We start from the raw sequence: 20,497 nt of genomic DNA, 5'->3' as shown, positions 1-20,497 counted from the left end.
AATGTTTTAAGACCCTTCCTTCATACACCCAGGATGCAGGGGTTGCTCAGAATCGTATGGCTGCGTTTGTGTTTCCAACCTGGGCCACCATAGCATGCCAAGGGTTATCCCCAGCAGCGTTGGAATATAGCTGGGTAGAGTAGGTATCACCATCCTCATTTGACCTATGATGAAACTGACACACCAAAATTAAGGGATTTCCCTAAGGAGTCAAAGCAAGACAAGGGATAGAACCACCACTGAAACTCATGCTTTCGTATTTCTTGGTCCTTTCCCAGTGCCCTTACTAGTAAATAATTACATTTTGATTCTAAGGAGCTAAGGTAAGCAAACTATGTGCAAGCCTAAGAATTTCTGATGGCATTTTCTAGCAAATATACTACAGTTGCATTTTGTATTTTTATTTTTTGCATCAGGCACATGTACCTTACAAATGACCCATATGAACAAACAGCTGTCTTCTTTCTTCTCTCCTTCCCTGGAATTTGTAATCTTTGAATTAACTGATTAATTCAGTGTTAAAAACATTAATGCCTATCTCCAGACTTCAGTCACTTCAGCATATGATTCTCCAGAAATTACACCTTTGGGTTTTTTCATTGCCCGTGATTTTGTGAGTGCTTTTGTCTGTGTATTTAAATCATCATTGGAATCTTGTAGATGTTTTCAGCTGCTGGTCTTTGTAAACAAGTCTGTTTTTTTCCTCCCACACAGACCCCTCTCCCTTTCTCCTCCCATTAATCTTACTTTGAAAATATATGACTTCTTTAAGCCTTACTCTCCTGAATGGATTGGAGAATAGCACCTCCTCTTGACTAATCTCAAAGGACGTTGTAAAACAAAATGTTGCTTAATTTTTGGAGAGAATGTTCTAATACAGTTTATATGTTTTTGGAAGTCACTACAGATATCTCAAAAAGAATACCATGGTGGAATTGAGTTTAGAATCCAAATACTTTCCTCTGTTGTCCAAAACATAGAGGCACAGATTTTTCCGTATTACTGAGTTTGAAGATGACTGTCCCTGGATGGTGGAAGGTATGATGGTAGTTTGAGTGTTGTTCAGTTTTTATGTTAAAGGAAAAAGTTGCTCCTGGTTTGTTTTGACCCTAGTCATGATACGCCAGTTTCATGAAGTCTGTTATGCACAAAAGTGCACAAAATGAAGATAAAGTGCCTCTCTCCTGCCTGACAAAAGCCATTCCTTTGCAGAATGGTATCTGCAGTGAAAGTAAATAAATGAATGGACAGCAATCACAGCCTAGTTGATGAAACTGTTCAATTAAAGCACAGGCATTTACATGGTGTAATTTCCCTAAATTGCCAATGAGCCCCTTTAGACACAACAGTGTTCAAATTGATTTCAGCATTGATTTTGGCTGAAGCTGATAAATTTCTGCTTGTTAGTTAAAGTAATTTTGCAGAAGACTTTGTACTGCAGTATTGAAGTGTTCATTTAGCTGATGGTTAAAAGAGGAGTTATTTACAGAGGCCTCTACTGTTGTTCAGAGATGGGACAATTCCCCAATCATCTTTTACTTTTAATTTTTTAGGCTTCAGTATACCAATCAATAGGTGATTGAAACTGATTAAAACTTATCCAACCAGCTGCCTATGGCAGTTTAATTAGAAGCTGGATGATTCTTAAATTAAAGTTGTCTTATTTTCATTGCATAACCATCTTCCAGAAGAGTTAGGGACTAACAGTGCTGAAAACTTAAAGTTTGGCTTTATTAAGGTATCTGGCAACTGTTAAATCACTCAATAGCTATTCCTGTGGCAACTCAGATATGTATTCAGAGGCTTTTGCCCTTTATAGAGGTTAAAAGTAATAATGTGCTTACTTGCTAGCCAAGAGAATTTTTTTCCATCAAAGGGATAACCTCTAGTATAGCGAGATGTGTGAAAGAACAGCTGTTTGTGATATGTATCTTATTACATAAGCAAGATGAAATGCTGGGGCTTTATTTTTTAAATACTGCAGTACAGCCATCATGATGTTCTGTGCATCTCCCTGCTGAAAACCATCAGCTTTTGAATTTATATTTTTTTATCCTGTTTTAAGGTCTTGATTAAAATCATTTTCCAGTGAATGAAAACCCAATATTTTCCTATAAGTACATGATGACTTTTCACCAGTATTGTGGGCAGGATTATAGAAGAGAGTTTTGTTTTGTTTTCCTCTCCCAGGGACACTTCCCCATACTCATTTTCTCTAGTGTTGGACAATTTCTTGAGTTTTTAATGGAAATGGGTTAATATTTCTGTCATAGGGGACATATTACATCTGGTACTACAGGGAAGAAGGGGATAAATGGCTCACTTTTCAGAGGTGCATTTACTCTTTGACCCACTAGGGTACTATTTAGTGTTCTAGGAGAGGTAATTTAGTAAATTGTACCCCAGTGGCCTGAAAAAGTTAATGCAACTCTGAAAAGTGAGTCATTCAATCGATTTTCCCTATTGCTTTTTAAAAACCAAAACTGACTATATCCAGAGAACCTTGCAGACAACTGGAATTAGAGGATCTAGAAACAGTCAGTTTATGATAACACAGGGTTGTTGGGACATGCATTGGATTTGGCTTCAGAGGACTTGAATCCACATCCCACTCCAGAGCTTAGGAGATAAGAATCTTGAAGCAGTTGTTAACGTCACCAAGCCTTGGTTTCCTTATCTATAAAGTGGGGATAATAAGAATATCTACCTTAAAAATTTTTGTGCAAATTAAGTAGCTTCCTTATATAAAAAGTTTTTATAAACCACAAAGTATAATCAAATGTTAACTACTAGTAGAAGGGGGTTTTCTGAAATAGTCATTTTTGTATCTGATTTTGGAAAGTGATTTATTGTTAGCTTTCCACCAAGAAACTGTGAGCAGAGATGATACTGTAATCAAGCCATTTCAGGAGAGAAGTTTCCTAGCTAGTTAATCCTCACGATACTCCTGTTTTTTCCCCCACATGTATTGCCTCATGTTTTTCATTTTCATCGTTAGGCTTTCTCTTGCCTCTCCATTTTGCCCATTACATTCTTTCAGAAGCTTTGATCAAGAGATCACTATGACTGTAGCTTCCTTGATCTCAAAGATACTTAGGCCATATATTAAAAGACATTACTCTAGTTGATGTTAAAGGCTTGAATCAGGCCATATCAACTTACAGAAGAAATATGGAGGCAGTGATGACCATGTTAACTTTGAGGCAGGTGTGGGAGTAAGAAGGAGCGTATAACCAGAGTAAATAGAAAGAAGAAGAAATCATAAGATACAGAGTTATGGTAGCTTTTCTCTGATTAGAAAACTCTTTCTACCCCTGCCAGGTTCCCCATATTATACATCAGGTTGATTTGTGAGCCCTGTGTATGATCAGCATCTTGAAAGAGTTGTTAATATCTGTGACCTAATGACATGTTTGATTTGATACTAAACAGTCTAGGGAGCCCTGTTGCTTAACCATAAATTATCTTACAGTCAGTAGTCAGCATCTGTAATGGATTTTTAGACAGAAGGAAGGTTGGCACAGACTGCTATTTGAACTAGTACAGTTTATATAAAAGCTGTTTATAACTGCTGTTTACTTTGGATTTCCTATTTTAACAGCTAGAGCCTGGCTAATGTGTTTATCTATTATGGAAGGCAACAACTGTCAGTGTTGATTTCCCTCAAACTATTTGAATTTTTTTTCTGTGGATGGCTATTTTAGTATGTGACATATTGGTAAAATCCTCCCCCAAAGAAACCTACCAAGAGAACAGATCTCTAAAAAGATCAAGCAATAAAACAAAATTTTCATTCTCAAAACCATAGCTAGTTTACATTTGGTTACTGAAAGCACGTCATTGCATTAAAAGACAACATCCAGGGTTTTAAAAACATCTCTCAAAATAACAAAAGATTTTTGTTTTAATTGTGTGTATATGTATTTCTTAAGCCAAATCTTAACTATTGCTTTCTCCATTTTAGTGGCTGGATTGTTTTGTTAGGTTTCCTGTCCATTTGGAGAAATTCCAACATTTGATAGTGCTCTATAAATAATTCACAGAGTAATTGTGTCCCTCTTTTCACTAACCTTTTATGAAGTATGCTATGTGAGAAGTGGAACTTAAGTCAGTGGCATTTATTCCACATGGTGTATGAAAGAATTGCCCTGCCCCCTTCACAGGGCAATGGCAATGCTGTTATTTCAGTGTTTTTGCTTTGCCATCATGATTAAAAGTCATCATACACGCAATTACTCTTGAGATCCTTGCTCCAAGAGGCAAAAAAGTGTGTGTGGGGGGTCGTATTTCCCTTCTCATTTTGGTGACCATTTTACTAACAAATTGACATTTATCGCATATCATATTATCAGTTACACTGAAGTGTGAAATATTTACAGTGGGGTCATAGGTCATCCCCCCATTCTTAAATTATCACAATCACTAGAGAAGCATAGATAGTCCCTATTATAAATTCTTTCTCCTCATAATTGAAAATAATTTGATTAGAATGTATTCAGAAGTTAATATGCAGAATAGCACGGTAGAAATTAGATGCCTACTTTAATTATGTGAGATTGTACAAGCTTTATCAGAAAATATATGATCAGCTCTAGGTTATTTATTTTGTGAACAGGAGTCAGCTGGGCCGATTCATATTTTTTAGGTTCTCCTAGAATTTGAGATTCTAAGCATAAATAATTTCAGTAAACATTGTAAAATACAGATGCAGTTGATCTTATGCATGACATAAATTTGTGTGGGGATCCAGATGTTAGAATATGAACACAGGTTGCTTCTCCCTTATGTCCTGTGTGAATGTAGGACTTTTTTACATTTTGTTTTCAATTTTTTCTTTTCCTTACTCACTTTTAAAGATTCTTATAGGAATTCAGTTTATTTTTTGGACTGATCTATCTTTTAATAACTTCTCATTAGGGTTTAGATGAAGGTAGGGACACCTCTAGCCTTGTGTGTATTGTACTAGACCCATCTTTAAAATTTCAAATAGAAAATTGTAAGATTAATTGCATTTGTCCCCAGATATTGCTTTTGAAATCAGTCACATGTTCTTTGGGGCAAGGTACTGCACTTGGCAGTATGAGAGATGTTAACACCAACATTCAGGGCCTCAGGGGCACTGTTCTCTGGGTTCTGTTGCTGGCTTACTTTCTGTACCTTCTCGTCTCCTTTACTCGTTTCTTCTCATCTTCCTGACTTCTGGATTTGGAGTGGTTCGGGTTCAGTCCTCAGACCTCGTCTCTATTTAATTTAATTCCTAAGTGAGATTTTGTAGTTCCATGGCTTTGTATATCATCTATATGCTGATGAAGCCCAAAAGTATATCTCCAGTCCTGTCCTCTGTCCTGAACTTCCGACTCATATCTAATTACCAGTTGAATGTCTTTTAGGCATTTCACAGTTACCCAAACCTGAACTCTTGGTTTCCTCTGAAACCTGTTCCTTCTACAGTTTTTCTAATCTGTAAATGGAAACTCTGTTCTACAAGTTGCTCATGACAAAAACTTTCCAGTCATTCTTCTTCCTTCTTTTTCTCTCAGACCATCCATCGTATTGACCCACAAATCTTGTTGGCTTTTCCTTAAAACTATTTCAACAAGCTGACCACCTCTGACTTACCACTATATTCTAAGCCTCTGTTATCTCTTGCTAGGATTATTGCAGTAGCCTCCCAACTAGTTTCCTAGTTTCTGTCCTTGCTTTCCTACAAGGAGTTCTCTCCACCCGATAGCCAAGATGATCTTTCTAAAATATAAGCTCTCCCCCTGACCCTAAGGCTTTTTGTATCATTCAAAATGATAGCCAAAGTCCTCACCATGGCCTCAGTGGTATTACACAGTCCGTCTTTCCATTACCTTTCTGACCTTGTCTCCCACAACTAGCCCTCTTGCTTATTCCACTTCCACGCACATATCAAACACACACTTGCACCTTAGAGCCTTTGAATTTAACATTTCCTCTGCCCGAAGTCCTCTTTTTCCAGCTATCTAAAGGGTATGTTCCTTTACTGCTCAAATATAACCTAATGAGAGGGGCATTCCCTAACTCCTCCCACTCATAGTATTAAAAAAAATGCCCCTAATCTTGATCACTCTATATCCCTACCTTTAGTCTTTTTTGTTGCACTTCTACTACCTGACATATTTTATATTTATTTGATTATTGTCATTCTTCCCCCATCAGAAAGTAAGCTTCAGGAAAGCAGGAACCTTGTCTGGTTTGTTCTCTATTCCAGCTGCAATACCCCCCATAGTGCTTGGCAGTTGGAGACATGCATTATTTATTAAATACATAAACTAAGAGGAGAGTATGTCATATACCATGGTAGAAGTTGGGGACACAGCAATGAAGAGAATGAACCTTGACTTTGACCTTGAAACTTACTATAAAATAGGATAAGACACAGACCCTATATTAAGAATTTGCAATATAGTTTGGCAATTAGAGTTTACAGTATAGTTAAAGCACACACTAGTGACGTTACATAACAGTTTTAAAGAAAAATAATAACAGCAACATGTGACATATAAAGCATCAGAGTAGTTGCTGCCGATGGATAAATTCAGCCACAGAAACCACAGGGTAGGGAATATGGTAGGTGGAATTTTAATGCATTCTTGTTCTGAATTTCACCTTCAACATTCACAATATTCTGAAGTAAACTTATTTCAAATGTTTCCTTGTGTATACCCTGTCTATACTGGAAAGAACGCAAGCGTTGAAGTGAAATAGACCCGGATTTGAATCTGTATCTGCCATTCATGAATTCTTATTACCTTAATATCTCTGAGTCTGTTTCTATTATTATCTGTGAAATGTGGCTTATGTTACATACATCATACAGAGATTAGAATAATTCTGTGGACTCTCAGGAATTGTTAGTTCCTCTTGTTTCCTTTTTCCTTTCTCCTCTCTCCTGACTGCCCCATTTATTTATGAACTCCTAAATAATTGAGTATATACTGTGTGCTAAGTATTGTTCTAGATGCTTTATACACATTGTTGAATGAAGTGGGTGAGCTCTCTGCCCTCATGGAGCTTAAAAGTGCAGGATTATGTAGTCAAAGGCTAACTAGGTCAGATTCTTCTATTTCTGTTAATAAACACTATAATTCTCCTATGATCTTAGCTTGAAATTTTAGATTCAGCTTCCTAATCCCCATGTTTCCTAGATTATCTCTGGCCAAAACCTTTTGTATCTATTTCCCCTTTTCCATATCTGTGAATACTACGTAGGTTCATATCACCACCTCTTATGTAGACTAACAGCTTTCTAAGTGTCCCTTGCTCTCTCTGGTTTCTCCTCATTTCTAGTAGTATTGTGGTAATATGCAGCCAGAATTAGGATTTTGATCATATCACTTTTCTGTCCAAGAACCTTCAGTGGCATTTATTGGCCAGCAAATGGAGGACAGCAGACTTAAAACAATAGTAATGAAAGCTGAAAGACAATGGTATCCTCAAAAGATGAAAAGGAAATGATTGTCTCAATTAAACTATCATTCAAGAGTGAGGGCAAAATAAATACATCTTCAGAAGTTAATATAAAAGAATATATATGTGTGTAGACAGGGAAAGAGAAAAAGGTAGTTTGATAGGGAAGGAGGGAGAGTTAGTTTGTAACTGAGGGAAATGCTTTAGGTAGAAAGAAACTGAATCCAGTTGAATCCAGAAAGGAATAAAATGAAAGAAAGAATAGTGACTATTTAGGTAAATGTGACTACAAAACAACAGTTGTAGTGATTAGGGGCTTTAAAATGAAGTCAGGGCTTCCCTGGTGGCGGAGTGGTTGAGAGTCCGCCTGCCGATGCAGGGGGCATGGGTTCATGCCCCGGTCCGGGAAGATCCCACATGCCGCAGAGCGGATGGGCCCGTGAGCCATGGCCGCTGGGCCTGCGCATCCGGAGCCTGTGCTCCGCAACGGGAGAGGCCACAACAGTGAGAGGCCCGCGTACTGCCAAAAAAAATAAAATAAAATAAAAATGAAGTCAGTCAAACAAAAAGACTGGACAAAATAATACAAGATGAGAAGAGCTGATTGGACTTATAGCATTCTAAGATTTTTATATTGTTTGAGAGAAGAATAGGGATAGCAATTAACTTTATATTTTGTTAAGTCAGATATGATTTAAAAACGTTTGGGTAACAACTGAAAGATAATGAATGGAATGTATAACTTCGAAACAGAGGGAATAAAGGGATAATCCAATATAGTAGAGGGAGAGAGGTGTAAAATAAATGAATAAGGTGGTAGAAATAAATCTATATTAATAAGTATATTAAATATGTCAACTGATATTGCCAGTTAGTAGATTGGTCAAGTGAAACTTTAAAAAATACAGCTATCTACTATTTTTGACTATTTTAGAATGTATTCCTAAAACGTAAAGACAGAGAAAGGTTGAAAGGAAAAGGTTGGGGAAAAGATAGCAGGCAAAAACTAATCAGTAGAAAGCTATTGTGGTTATATTAACATAAGACAAAGCAGACTTTAAGGCAGAAAGTTTTGTGTTTTTTTGTTTTCTGGGGTTTTTTAAGGGATGAAGATAGAAAGGACTACTATATGATGATAGAAGAGAAAGACTGTGAATACATAATAGACCTAAGCTTGTATATAACTAATAACATAACCTTAAAATATGTAAAGCAAAAAACTTAGCAGAATTACAAAATTTGATAAATCCACAGTTATAGTGGTAGAATATGTCTCAGTAATCAACAGATCAATTTGACCAAAATTAAATAAAGATATAGAAGAGTTTAGCATCATAGTGAACAAATTGATCACATGATCATAGAGCACTCTTTATCAGTCATGTTGAAGATATGTATTATTTTCAGGTACAGAAAACTTAAAGAACTGATTATGTACTAGGGCACAAAGCAAGTCTCAATTAAATTTGTAACATACAGGTCACTTTTTCTGACTATACAGTTAGTTTAGAAATAAATAATAATGTTAACCCTCTCATTCATTTGGAAATTAAAATGCACACACCTGAATAATTTATTGGTCATGTAACACATCATAATGTGATAAAAATATTTACAACTGAACAGTAAAGAAATATCATATATGAAAACTCATGAGCTGCAGTCCAAGTCTTACTTAAAGGATAGTTTTTTGTATATATGTCAGAAAAAAACTGGATATAAATAGGTTTAACATCTAAATCAATAATTTTTTTTAAAGGGAAGGGGTTAAACCCAAAGAAAGTGGAAGGAAAGGAATACTAAAGAAAACAATTAATGAAATTAAAATTAAAGAAATATTAATAATTCAAGAAAACCAGCAGTGGGATTTTTGGAAAAATTACTCAAGTATAACAGAGAGAAGACACAAATAATAAAAGTAGAATTTTAAAAGGGGACATAATTCTAGGCAGAGACCTTAAAAGTAAGAGGATATGGGCTTCCCTGGTGGCGCAGTGGTTGGGAGTCCGCCTGCCGATGCAGGGGACACGGGTTCGTGCCCCAGTCCGGGAAGATCCCACATGCCGTGGAGCGGCTGGGCCCGTGAGCCATGGCCGCTGAGCCCGCGCATCCGGAGCCTGTGCTCCGCAACGGGAGGGGCCACAAAAGTGAGAGGCCCGCGTACCGCAAAAAAAAAAAAAAAAAAAGATATAATGAATAACTTTACGACAATAAATTTGAAAACAGGAAATGACAATTTCCTAGAAAAACAAAACTGTCATTAAAAAAATAAAAAGACCTATAGCAGTTCAGGAAATTTATTCATTCTTTCCACAAATATTTATAAAATGTGCCCAGCACAGTGTTAGGCACTGGAGGTACAGTAGTGAACAACAACAAAAAATGTCCCTGTTTTCACAGTGCTTGCTTTCTGGTGGTATGAGACAAACAATAAATAAATTGTGTAGGGTGTTGATGAATTCTATAAAAATAAAGAAAGAGAAAATGGACTGTTTTATGTAAGATAGTCAAAGAAGTAACATTGAACCTGAAGGAAGTGATAGAGCAAGCCAAGTGGATATTGGAGGAAGAGTGGTCCAGGCTGAGTGTAGGTGCAAAGGGCCTGAGGCAGAAAGATGTTTGGTGGAGCAGAGTGAGTATTGTGGATAAGGGAGATTGGCAGAAGCAGAAATTAGTGAGGTAATCAAGGACCAGATCCTGAAATCCTTGAAAGGACTTTTGATTCAGCACTTAGAAATCTACCCATAAAATGGGGAGGATAATAACTTCTACTCATGTTGTATGTCAATTATATCACAGTAAAGCTAGGGAAGAATACCTCCTGCTCCTACTCATAAGGTTATGGAATTAATTAATTAAATGCATGTAGAATGTCTACATGCATTCAATTAATTAAATGCATTAATTAAATACATTTCTGCTTTATTCAAGAATTACATAAACTTTTTTCATCCAGAAGTAATAATCATTTATCAAACATCTATTAAGTTTGGAGTACCTATATCATGGGCCAGGACTTGTGCAAAGCATAAAGAATGCAAAGGTGATTAAGACATGGTAGTGTCCCCGCCCAGTATGGAAGACAGACATATAAACAATTTTTCTGCAGTGTGCTGGGGGTTATAACAGAGATACTAAAGTCTGAAGGCTAGGAGAGGCCTCAAAATGTTATTGTCTATGAGGGTGTATATTAAAGGAAGTTGTGTGGATGTTTTAAGGTAGCTTATATTTTCCTATTAATCCAAGGAGAATAAAAAATTAGGCTTCTCATTTAGCAACAGTTACTGTCCAATGGTGTTTCTGCTAAGATGCATACCTGGAATGTGGCACTTACCACACCTGAGTGTAATTAAGTTAACTAGTGGTCAAGAGATAAGCATGGTAAGAAATTTTAGAATTTGAATCATGGTATAGCCATAGCATTTCAGATGACTAATTCTTTGTTTTCAAAGTTGGTTCACCATGATGTAACACTACTTGCTTTTCTTAACAGTAAGTGCTATATTGCAGCTTTTTGCCAGTCTTCATTGTTAAAGTTTTATTAGCCTTCCTTTGTAGAGCACATAGCCTGAATCTTAAAGCACAGAGATAACTCTTGCCTTTCAGCCTGTTTTAGTGGGTTTTTAAAAACCCAGCTACCCTGAAAACTTTCTAGCTAACATATAATGCCCGCTTACTGCGTGCCAGGCCCTGTCCTATGTGCTTTCCTTATCTCACTGAACCTCACAAGTTTATAACGTAGGGACTGATTTCCCCTTTTCAGACTTGAGGCACTTGAGACAAGGTGAGGTTTAATAACAGGCCAGGTTCACATGAAGAAGTGTCAGAGCTAGCATCGGAACCCAGGCAGTGACTTAGAGGTTACAAACCTCACTCTTCTGCCTCCCCTGGTAGATTGGCAGTGATTGCAGAAGATTCCTTGCTTGGAAAGATTCAGTGTGATGGTCTTAGCCTGATTGAAATAGGTCAACACCTTTGTAAGTTTTGAATTATGAGTTCCCCTGTTCTAGAATGCAGTTAAGAACACTTAAACATTACCACATACTTTTTTAGGTCCTAGCATATATATGTTCTGCCTCAGTTCCAGTCTTGTCGTTGCCATTGACTAACTGTGTAAGCTTGGACAAGTTTTTTAACCTGGCTTTTAGATGTTTCTACTGCAAAAGGAAGGAATTAGATAAGACAGTTCTTTATATTACCTATTTGCTCAATATATTATGTGAATTTGTACTCTACCAAAATTAAAGGTTGGTACCAACTTTTTTGTCCAGTCACATAGAACCTATGGTTCCAAGTAGAAAGTAAGGAAGTGTGGAAAGTATAGATGTTCTCTTTTACTGGTCTCCTTTTTATTTTAAAAACTCAAAAAGTTTATACCAGGCTACTTAGCTTTTACAATCCTAAAGTGTATATATATTGTGTGCTCAATTTTAAGGGCTGGGACTATTCCCAGAAGCCCTGTGCTGGTCACAAACAAAATGGAACGCTCAAGGACTCAGCGCTAAAAATAACTTATAAAAATACTCCCTCCATGCACTCACTGGAACAGGTAATTACTGTGGCAACAAACTAATTTGAAGTGTTAGCGGTTAATTAAAATAATGCAGAGGTGTATAGTTGTCTTTTGGTGTAACCAGAGCCTCCATTCAAACTTCATTAATCACTTTACAGTGTTGAGAAAGATCAAGACAATTGAGGTCAAGGCAATTGAGATGCAGTATCCACTGAAAATAAACAAATTCCTTTTCTCTGGGTAGAATGCCATTTGCAAAGTTAAGGGACACACTGGACTCATACCTGGCACTGCTTTTGTCATCCACTTCTCATTGATGATTAAGTGTTAAATTGGTACTCTCATTGCACTGTAAACCAAACCACACAGCACCTTTATTGCTCGAAATCGAACCCAAACTTCCACGGATGAATTAGCATGCATCATAATTAAATCATCAAGCCTCCGCTTTTAATTCACGTGGAAATAGGAGATCCTTCTTTTGGAAAAGAGATCGGCTTTCTTGACAAGCTAATTAAGTTGCCAAACTGTCCAGTATGGTATATATACTGGATTATTTGCTAATCATTTCCCTATCGCTCCTGTTGGTCTAAAACATCCAGGTGTACTCATTGTCCAGTGTAACATCACTGTTCTTTTTACAACTTTTGAATCCTTGTGTGTGCATTCAACTATTTATCTTTACATTTCAGCCTTCAGTTAGTGATTCTAATATCTAGTATTTTATTTTATTTATTTTTTTATTTTTTTTGTGGTACGCGGGCCTCTCGTTGTGGCCTCTCCCGTTGCGGAGCACAGGCTCCAACGTGCAGGCTCAGTGGCCATGGCTCACGGGTCCAGCCGCTCCGCGGCATGTGGGATCCTCCCGGATCGGGGCACGAACCCGTGTCCCCTGCATCGGCAGGCAGACTCTCAACCACTGTACCACCAGGGGAGCCCTAATATCTAGTATTTTATAATGTTGAAATTGGAAGAGACCATGATAATTCAAGAGGAAAAATAATATGTCATTATTAAATGTTACATATTATATTACCTGGAATAAAGTTACTAAATTCCTTCAAGTCATACTTCAAATTGGCTTAGTCCAACAAACTTCTCTGTCTTGCACTGAGAAGAAACACAATGTAAGTTTTTATATATTAATTTATTACATGAGTTCAGATATATCATGAATCAAATCATGACATGTAGTTTCACATTTTAAAAGTCTGATGTTATCATAGGTAGTAAAGTAACTGGTAATTTGTTATAAAACCAGTATAATATAAGGGTTCCACTTTAAAAATGTGTATCACTTTATACAAAGTACAAAAATGTTTTAATAATTTAAGTTTTATAATTTAATAGTATTTATATATACTAGGGAGGTTGGTGTTTAGAGAAAGTCTTTAGACACTTATACAGATTAAAGTACTCTTTGGTAAAGTGAACAATTGCTGATATTTATATGCTTACCTTTCCTTTAAATGAGATATATGTGAATTTCTCTACAATTAATTGATAAAATAAAGGCTAAGTGTACCTTCCATAATTGGCTTAACGTTTGTCCACTCAAGTAGGAGAAACAGAATGAATTTTTTATAACAGTCTTATGTATGGATATATACATTAATGTTGATATATATGTTTTTTCTTAGTCATGCCTGATTTTATAACATTTTACATGTGAAAAGTTACAAATACTTGTAGGTTCTTAATAACTGAACGATTTCTTTAAGTCAGTCACTTTAAAAACACTTGTCAGTGATTGCACAACTGTAAATTTTCTAAAAATCTTGAATTGTACACTTAAAACAAGTGAATTTTACCATATATAATTATACCTCAATAAAGGTGTTAAAAATGAGTATTTATGCCAAAACAACAGAAAATGATGTTTTCATTTTGATAATAGTAAAATATATGTTTTGTTTTTGTTTTATGAAATAAGCAATTTTTGTAACTGTGTGGTGATGGGTGTTAACTAGACTTACTGTGGTGATCATTTCATAGTATATTCAAATATTGAATCATTATGTTGTACACCTGAAACTAATATAATATTACATGTCAATTATATCTCAATTAAAAAATAAAAGGAATGAACAATGTTTACTACTAGGTCATTACCCAGTAAAAATTGGGAGCCTGGTAAATTTATTTAGCAACTTGGTATGTAAGGATGGGGAATTCCTGAGAAGCTAAATTCCATTCCCTCACATCTTCCTTACCCCACTTACATCTTAACACTAACTGGGTGAGGGGAAGATCGATTGGATCTTGGCTAATATGTAAAATCTTCTCTGGAGCAAGATTTTAGTTCTTCCAAACTAATTTGTTTCTTTATACCTATATGGACTTGTAATAACAGTGCTTGTTTATGTTATTTGGTTTGTTTTGAAATTTTTATATAAAGCAAATTGTTTTTGGATAGTTGGTCAGAATGTGCATTCCTTCCAGTGCGTGCATACACATTTCATTTCAATACAAAAGGTCTTGATGAGATGTAATGGTATTTTGTTTCTGCAAACATTCTCTTACTCTTTTTCATAAATGAATGGATTCATATTGTTTGATTTAAATTGTACTTATTTCATTGTATCTGATCATTTGAGCTTGCCTCTGTTCTGTAGCTTTTTAAAAAAATACTGAGAGATGCCAGCTTTAGGAAAAGATGAACCTCATACTTGAGCCTTGTAACTCTGTGACTTTGTACATGAATTTATATCTTAAGCCATGTGTTTTGAGATTATTTTGATGAAATGTAGGGATGTAGTTTATCTGTATATATAACTGAGATAAAAGGGAAACCTCCCATTTTATGTGGCTCTGTACCATGCTTAGCAGAGAGCTGTAGAAGACACACAGACACACACACACAGTGACAGTATGTTGTAAGGGATCTGAAGCCAGAAGACTTGGGTTTAATGTCTAGTTCTGCCTCTTACTGACTCGTGCCATTGGGTAAACTGCTTAATTTCTCTATGCTTCAGAGTTCTGGGCTCTAAAAAGTGTATAATTATACCAGCATTACCTCAGAGGGTTATTTTAAGGTACTACATAGTGAATCACTGTGTAAACCATTAAGCTCAATAGAAAATGTAAATTACTGCTGTTATTAGTGTTCTTTGAAAGTGTCATATATCCCCTTGCTGAGGATGTATTCAGATATACATTTATGTCCTTAACCACTTGGTAAGTTGTTTAGTGATCCCAAGTGATTTTATTATTTTTTTATCTTTCCGTAGAGCATATCATGTTCCAAGTGGGAAAATATTAGCTGTAAAGGTAAGTGCTGGATAAGTTTTATGAAATTCATGAAATTTTTGATGCTCTCCCCGCCCCCAAGCCCCCTTAGCTTGAGTCACAGGTATTGTCAAGAAATGAAGTGCTTTAAGGTCTGGGTGGTGGGTGGTGGGTGATGGAAGCTCTGGCCCTGTTGTGACATTCACGTCTTTTAAGTGCCTCCGAATGCTCAGTTGTAAGCTCCTCGAATTGTGATTCATCATCGTCACCTACACTTCTTTCTGTGTTCCCGGCTCAGTGGCATCACTGTCGTCCTCATCTTACAGTTCAAAAACTTAGTAGTTATTCACTCTTTTCTTTCCTTCATCTGCCACATCCTGTAAGTCACCACATCCTGTCAGAAATTTCCCCTGAAATGGGTCCACGTGTCACTTTCTTTCTATTCTTATTGCTTTGGCCTTGTATCAGGCCCACATACCTCCTACCTGGACTTTTATAATAATTTCCTCACTGTACCTTTCACTCTGCCACTGGAGTTGAGAAGTTGAATCCCCGATCTGACACCCCTCTAGCACCCCTCTTCCCCCAGCCCCAATAGTGTACAACATAAAGCCTATGATGTCTGCCTCGCTTCTTTACATCTTTATGGCATCCTGAGATACCCTAACACCGCAGCCCGAATAGAGTGAAGCTGCGCGTAACTCAGGGATCTTCTAGGCAACTACCTTAGATGCTCCTTACTTGTTTCCATTGGGTTCATGGTCACACCCCATCCCTGCCGTACTTCAGGATCCCAGTCCTGCCCGTGCTACTTTGGATTTAATCTCTGGCATTGGCTGCTGGTGCTTGATTTTCCCATCATTTTATCTCAGATTTCCCTAATGGAGTCTCTTGAATTGCACCTCTGATTGAAACCTTTATTACCTCAAATTAACTCCATAGAACTCCACTTCCAAACTGGGCTCTTAGCTAACAAACTGGTCAGGCCTGCTTTGTTCCTTACTCCCCTGCAAATTGGTTAGGCACTCTACAGATAGGCCCCTGCCTACCTTTACAGCCACATCCTCTCCTTTACCTGCATGTTGCTTTCTGTTATGCCCATTATCTTCTGTCTCTGGGCCCTTAATAATGAAAGCTTTTATTTTTTGAATGACTACTATATGCCAGATATTGTGCTAGACTCTATATTGCTATTATCTTTAATCCTTGAAACTATAAAGTAAGCCTATTATTTTAGATTTGAGGACACTGAGACTCAGAAAACTGAATTGTCCAAGGTCACACAGATGGAAGAGCCAAGGCCAAGATTTAAAACAAAATCCATCAGCTCCAAAGCACATGTCTTCTGCTATACCCTGTAGCTTTTATATAAGTTATTACCATTGCCCATCCCTTTGACTTCCATCTATCCTTTCAAGGTCCATCTCCTCCAAGATTCCTTCTTAGCTAACCATAGTGAGAATTCAGTCTCTTTCCCCAATACTTGCATAGTATATATTTCTGTATCTTTTTATCTTATCTAGGAAACTAAGAATCAGAACACTTAAATTGCAATTGGTTGTACCTTTTAGTAAAGTTAAACCAAAACTGAGACTCAGCTCTTCCATACCACACTTAATACAGCACCTAGAATGTGTTACGTGTATTATCAAGTCTAGTTTTAACAACTCAAATAGCTTTTGGTGAGACACTACCACAGAGCTCCTTCTTGGGATATTTTCTTTGATATTCCAGCCAAACTAGGTTTACAGAATTGTAGAACTGAAAGAGACCTTAGAGATCATCTGTCATGGCCCACATTTTAAAGAGGAGGACCCTGGAGTCCAGACAGTTTCCAGGGTAGGTACTGTAGAGGCCAGGTTCCACCTCAGTCTTCCCCTGAGTTCACTGAGTACAGCTCTGTGGTACCAGCTCGTCATTGGGTTGTTCTTTCTGTACCTTCTGAGCTCCCTCTTCATTCAGAGGACACCTCCACCAACTCCAACACTGTTTTCCTTTTTATCTAGTTATCTGTTTGTTCCTCCGATGTCAAAACTTTTAGATTGTTGTCAGTGGTGTATTTAAAGACAGTCAACTTCAGGTTATTTATTCCAGGAGAGGGGAGCACTGCTATAAATCACCCCCCAAAACTTAACTATTTGGCCTTGCAAGTGCATTATAATTTTTCATAATTTCATACATTTTGAATTATGTTTAACCTAGGCTGATATTAAAATTCTTCTGCATGATTATTTAGTTGGGTGTGGCTAACAGTTGTTTCTGGAAAGGATTAAATGCAATTTTAAAGAAAGGACACATTTTAAAAAGAGCAGTTAAAGTAGAGACTTTCAATAAATGAAAACAGTAGGGCTTTACAAATATACTATTCACTAGACCTGACCATAAAACTGAGCTACAGAGCAGGGACTGTATTGTATTGTATCCCTCAATTCTATAAAATCACATACTAGATGCTCAAACTGAGTTGAATGAATGAATGATTTGAGTAGATATGATTATTGTGTTTAAACTTTTTGTTTAGCCCTGAGCTTCTTGGCAGTGAAGGCAAAAACAATTTTTGCTTATATAATAGTCATATTCTAAGAGAAAGAAATGTATCATTTCTTTAAAACAGGCAGAGTTTTTTATTAAATCTTAGGAGTGTTATTTAGTTTCCAAATATTTGGGGATTTTTCCAGATATCTTTCTGTTACTGATTTCCAATTTAAATCCATTGTGGTCCAGGAACATACTTTGTATAACTGGAATTATTTTAAGTTTATTGATGTTTAATTTTTGGCCCAGAATATGACTTATCTTGGTAAGTCTTCTCTGTGCACATGAAAAGAATGTATAGTCTGTTGTATAGGATGTAGGATAAATGTCAATTAGATTAAGTTGGCTGTTAGTGTTGTTCCAAATTTCTGTATCTTTACTGATTTTTTATCTACTTGTCCTATCAACAAGAAAGAAGGGTGTTGAAATCTGCAGGAACAATTGTGTATTTGTCTGTTTTTTCTTGAAATTCTATCATTTTTTACTTCATATTTTTTGAAGATCTGTTAGATTATTTAGGATTGTTATGTCCTCTTGATGAATTGGCCCCTTTATCATTATGAAGTGATCTTCTTTATCCATGGTAATATTCTTTGCTCTGAAATCAACATTGTCTGATGTTAATATAGCTACTCCAGCTTTACTTTGACTAGTGTTAGCATGATACAGCCTTTTACTTCTAACCTGTCGTATCTTTATATTTGGGATGGATTTATTGTAGGCAGCATATAGTTGGGTCTTGTATTTTAATCCAGTCTGATAATCTCTGTTTTTTAATTGAGATAGTTAGATCATTTACATCTCATATGATTATTGATATGGTTGGATTTAAGTATATCAGTTTGCTCTTTGTTTTCTATTTATTCTGTCTGTATGTTTTTTTAAGCAGGTGCTTTAGAGTTTATAGTATACATCTTTAATTTATCATAGTCTACCTTCAAGTGATTTTAATTTATTTTTTATGTATATATTTTTGGCTGTGTTGGGTCTTCGTTGCTGCATGTGGGCTTTCTCTAGTTGCAGTGAGCGGGGCTACTCTTCATTGCCGTGTACAGGCTTCTCATTACGGTGGTTTCTCTTGTTGCGGAGCACGGGCTCTAGGCACATGGGCTTCAGTAGTTGTGGCACGTGGGCTCAGTAGTTGTGGCGCACAGGCTTAGTTGCTCCGCGACGTGTGGGATCTTCCCGGACCAGGGCTCGAACCCGTGTCCCCTGCATTGGCAGGCAGATTCTTAACCACTGTGCCACCAGAGAAGCCCTACCTTCAAGTAATATTGTGCCACTTTACCTATAGTGTGAGAACTTTACAACGGTATACTTTCATTTCCCTTATCGTCACCTTGGTTATCGTACATTTTACTTACTCATGTTATAAACTCCAGAATACATTGTTACTGTTTTTGCTTTAGACAGTTGTCTTTTAAAGGCATTTTAAATGTAAGAAAATATTTATATTTATTCACATCTTTTCAGTGCTCTTTATTCTCCTGTGTCGATCCAGATTTCTGTCTGGTATCATTTTCCTTCTGTCTGCAGGACTCCCATCTTTTACATTTCTTATAGTGCATGAGTGTCCTGGCAATGAATACTTTCAGCTTTTGCATGTCTTGAAAAGTGTATATTTTGACTTTAAATTTTGGAAGACATTTTTGCCAGATATAGAATTCTAGGTTAATCGTCCTTTTCTTTCAGTAGTTTGAAGATTTTGTTTCACTGTTTTCTGCATTGCATTCATTCTTACTGTCATTTAAAATCTTTATTCCTCTGTACATTAGAACTGACGTCTTTTCTGACTGCTTTTCTCTTTTTTAAAAATCTTTATTGGAGTATAATTGCTTTACAATGGTGTGTTAGTTTCTGCTTTATAACAAAGTGAATCAGCTATACATATACATATATCCCCATATCTCCTCCCTCTTGTGTCTGCCTCCCCCCCCATCCCACCCCTCTAGGCGGTCACAAAGCACCGAGCTGCTCTCCCTGTGCTTTGCAGCTGCTTCCCACTAGCTAGCTATTTTACATTTGGTAGTGTGTATAAGTCTGCTTTTAAGATTTTTTTATCACTAGTCTTATGCAATTTGATTATGGTGAGATTTTATGTAATTCTCTTCATGATTCCTGTACTTAGGATTTGTTGAGATAGAAATTTGTGGATTTTTAGTTTTCATTAAATTTGGAGAAATTTTAGCCATTATTTCTTCAAGTATCTCCCCCCCACACACATTTGGGAACTTAAATTGCATTTATATTAGGTCACTTGAAGTTGTCCCACAGCAAAATGATACTCTGTTGTTTGTTTATTCTAGGCTTTTTTTCTCTCTAACGTTTCACTTTTGAATAGTTTCTGTCGTCAAATGTTCAGGTTTTTGTCCTTTCATCTGCATTGTCTATTCTGTTATTAATTTTGTTCCGTATATTTTTCATTTCAGACGTTGTACTGTTTATCCCTGGAAGTTTACATGGGTCTTTTTTACATCTTCCATGTCTCTACTTAACATGCTCCATCTTTCTTCTACCTTCTTGCATATGTGGAATATAGTTATGATAACTGAATTAATGGTCTTGCCTATTAATTCTATGATAAGTGTCATTTGGGGGTCAGTTTTGTCTGATTGCTTTTTCTCCCCATTTGGGGTTGTATTTTTTAATACCTTATAATTTTTTACTGGATGCCAGTCGTATGGCATAGGCTCATTCCTGTAAATATTCTTGAGCTTTATTCTGAGGTGCTGTTTAGTGAATCTGAAACAGTTTGATCCTTTCAGGACTTGCCTTTAAGCTTTATGA

At 36.5% G+C, this 20,497-nt stretch overlaps 1 protein-coding gene across 2 annotated transcripts in view; it reads left to right on the top strand.

The window, feature by feature from the left end:
- The window catches only part of MAP2K5 (mitogen-activated protein kinase kinase 5), a 263,415-nt gene that overhangs the window by 64,840 nt on the left and 178,078 nt on the right, over positions 1-20,497 (top strand). For both annotated transcript variants that reach the window (XM_030875161.3, XM_060294075.2), the window contains exon 9: positions 15,178-15,217. In XM_030875161.3, the coding sequence (XP_030731021.1) occupies positions 15,178-15,217 (40 nt within the window). The remainder of the gene's footprint in view (positions 1-15,177; positions 15,218-20,497) is intronic.

This window comes from Globicephala melas, chromosome 2, assembly GCF_963455315.2.
Source record: "Globicephala melas chromosome 2, mGloMel1.2, whole genome shotgun sequence".
Classification (NCBI taxonomy): Eukaryota; Metazoa; Chordata; class Mammalia; order Artiodactyla; family Delphinidae; genus Globicephala; species Globicephala melas.
The sequence above is the reverse complement of the archived record's forward strand: the minus strand, read 5'-3'. Positions and strand labels throughout refer to the sequence as shown.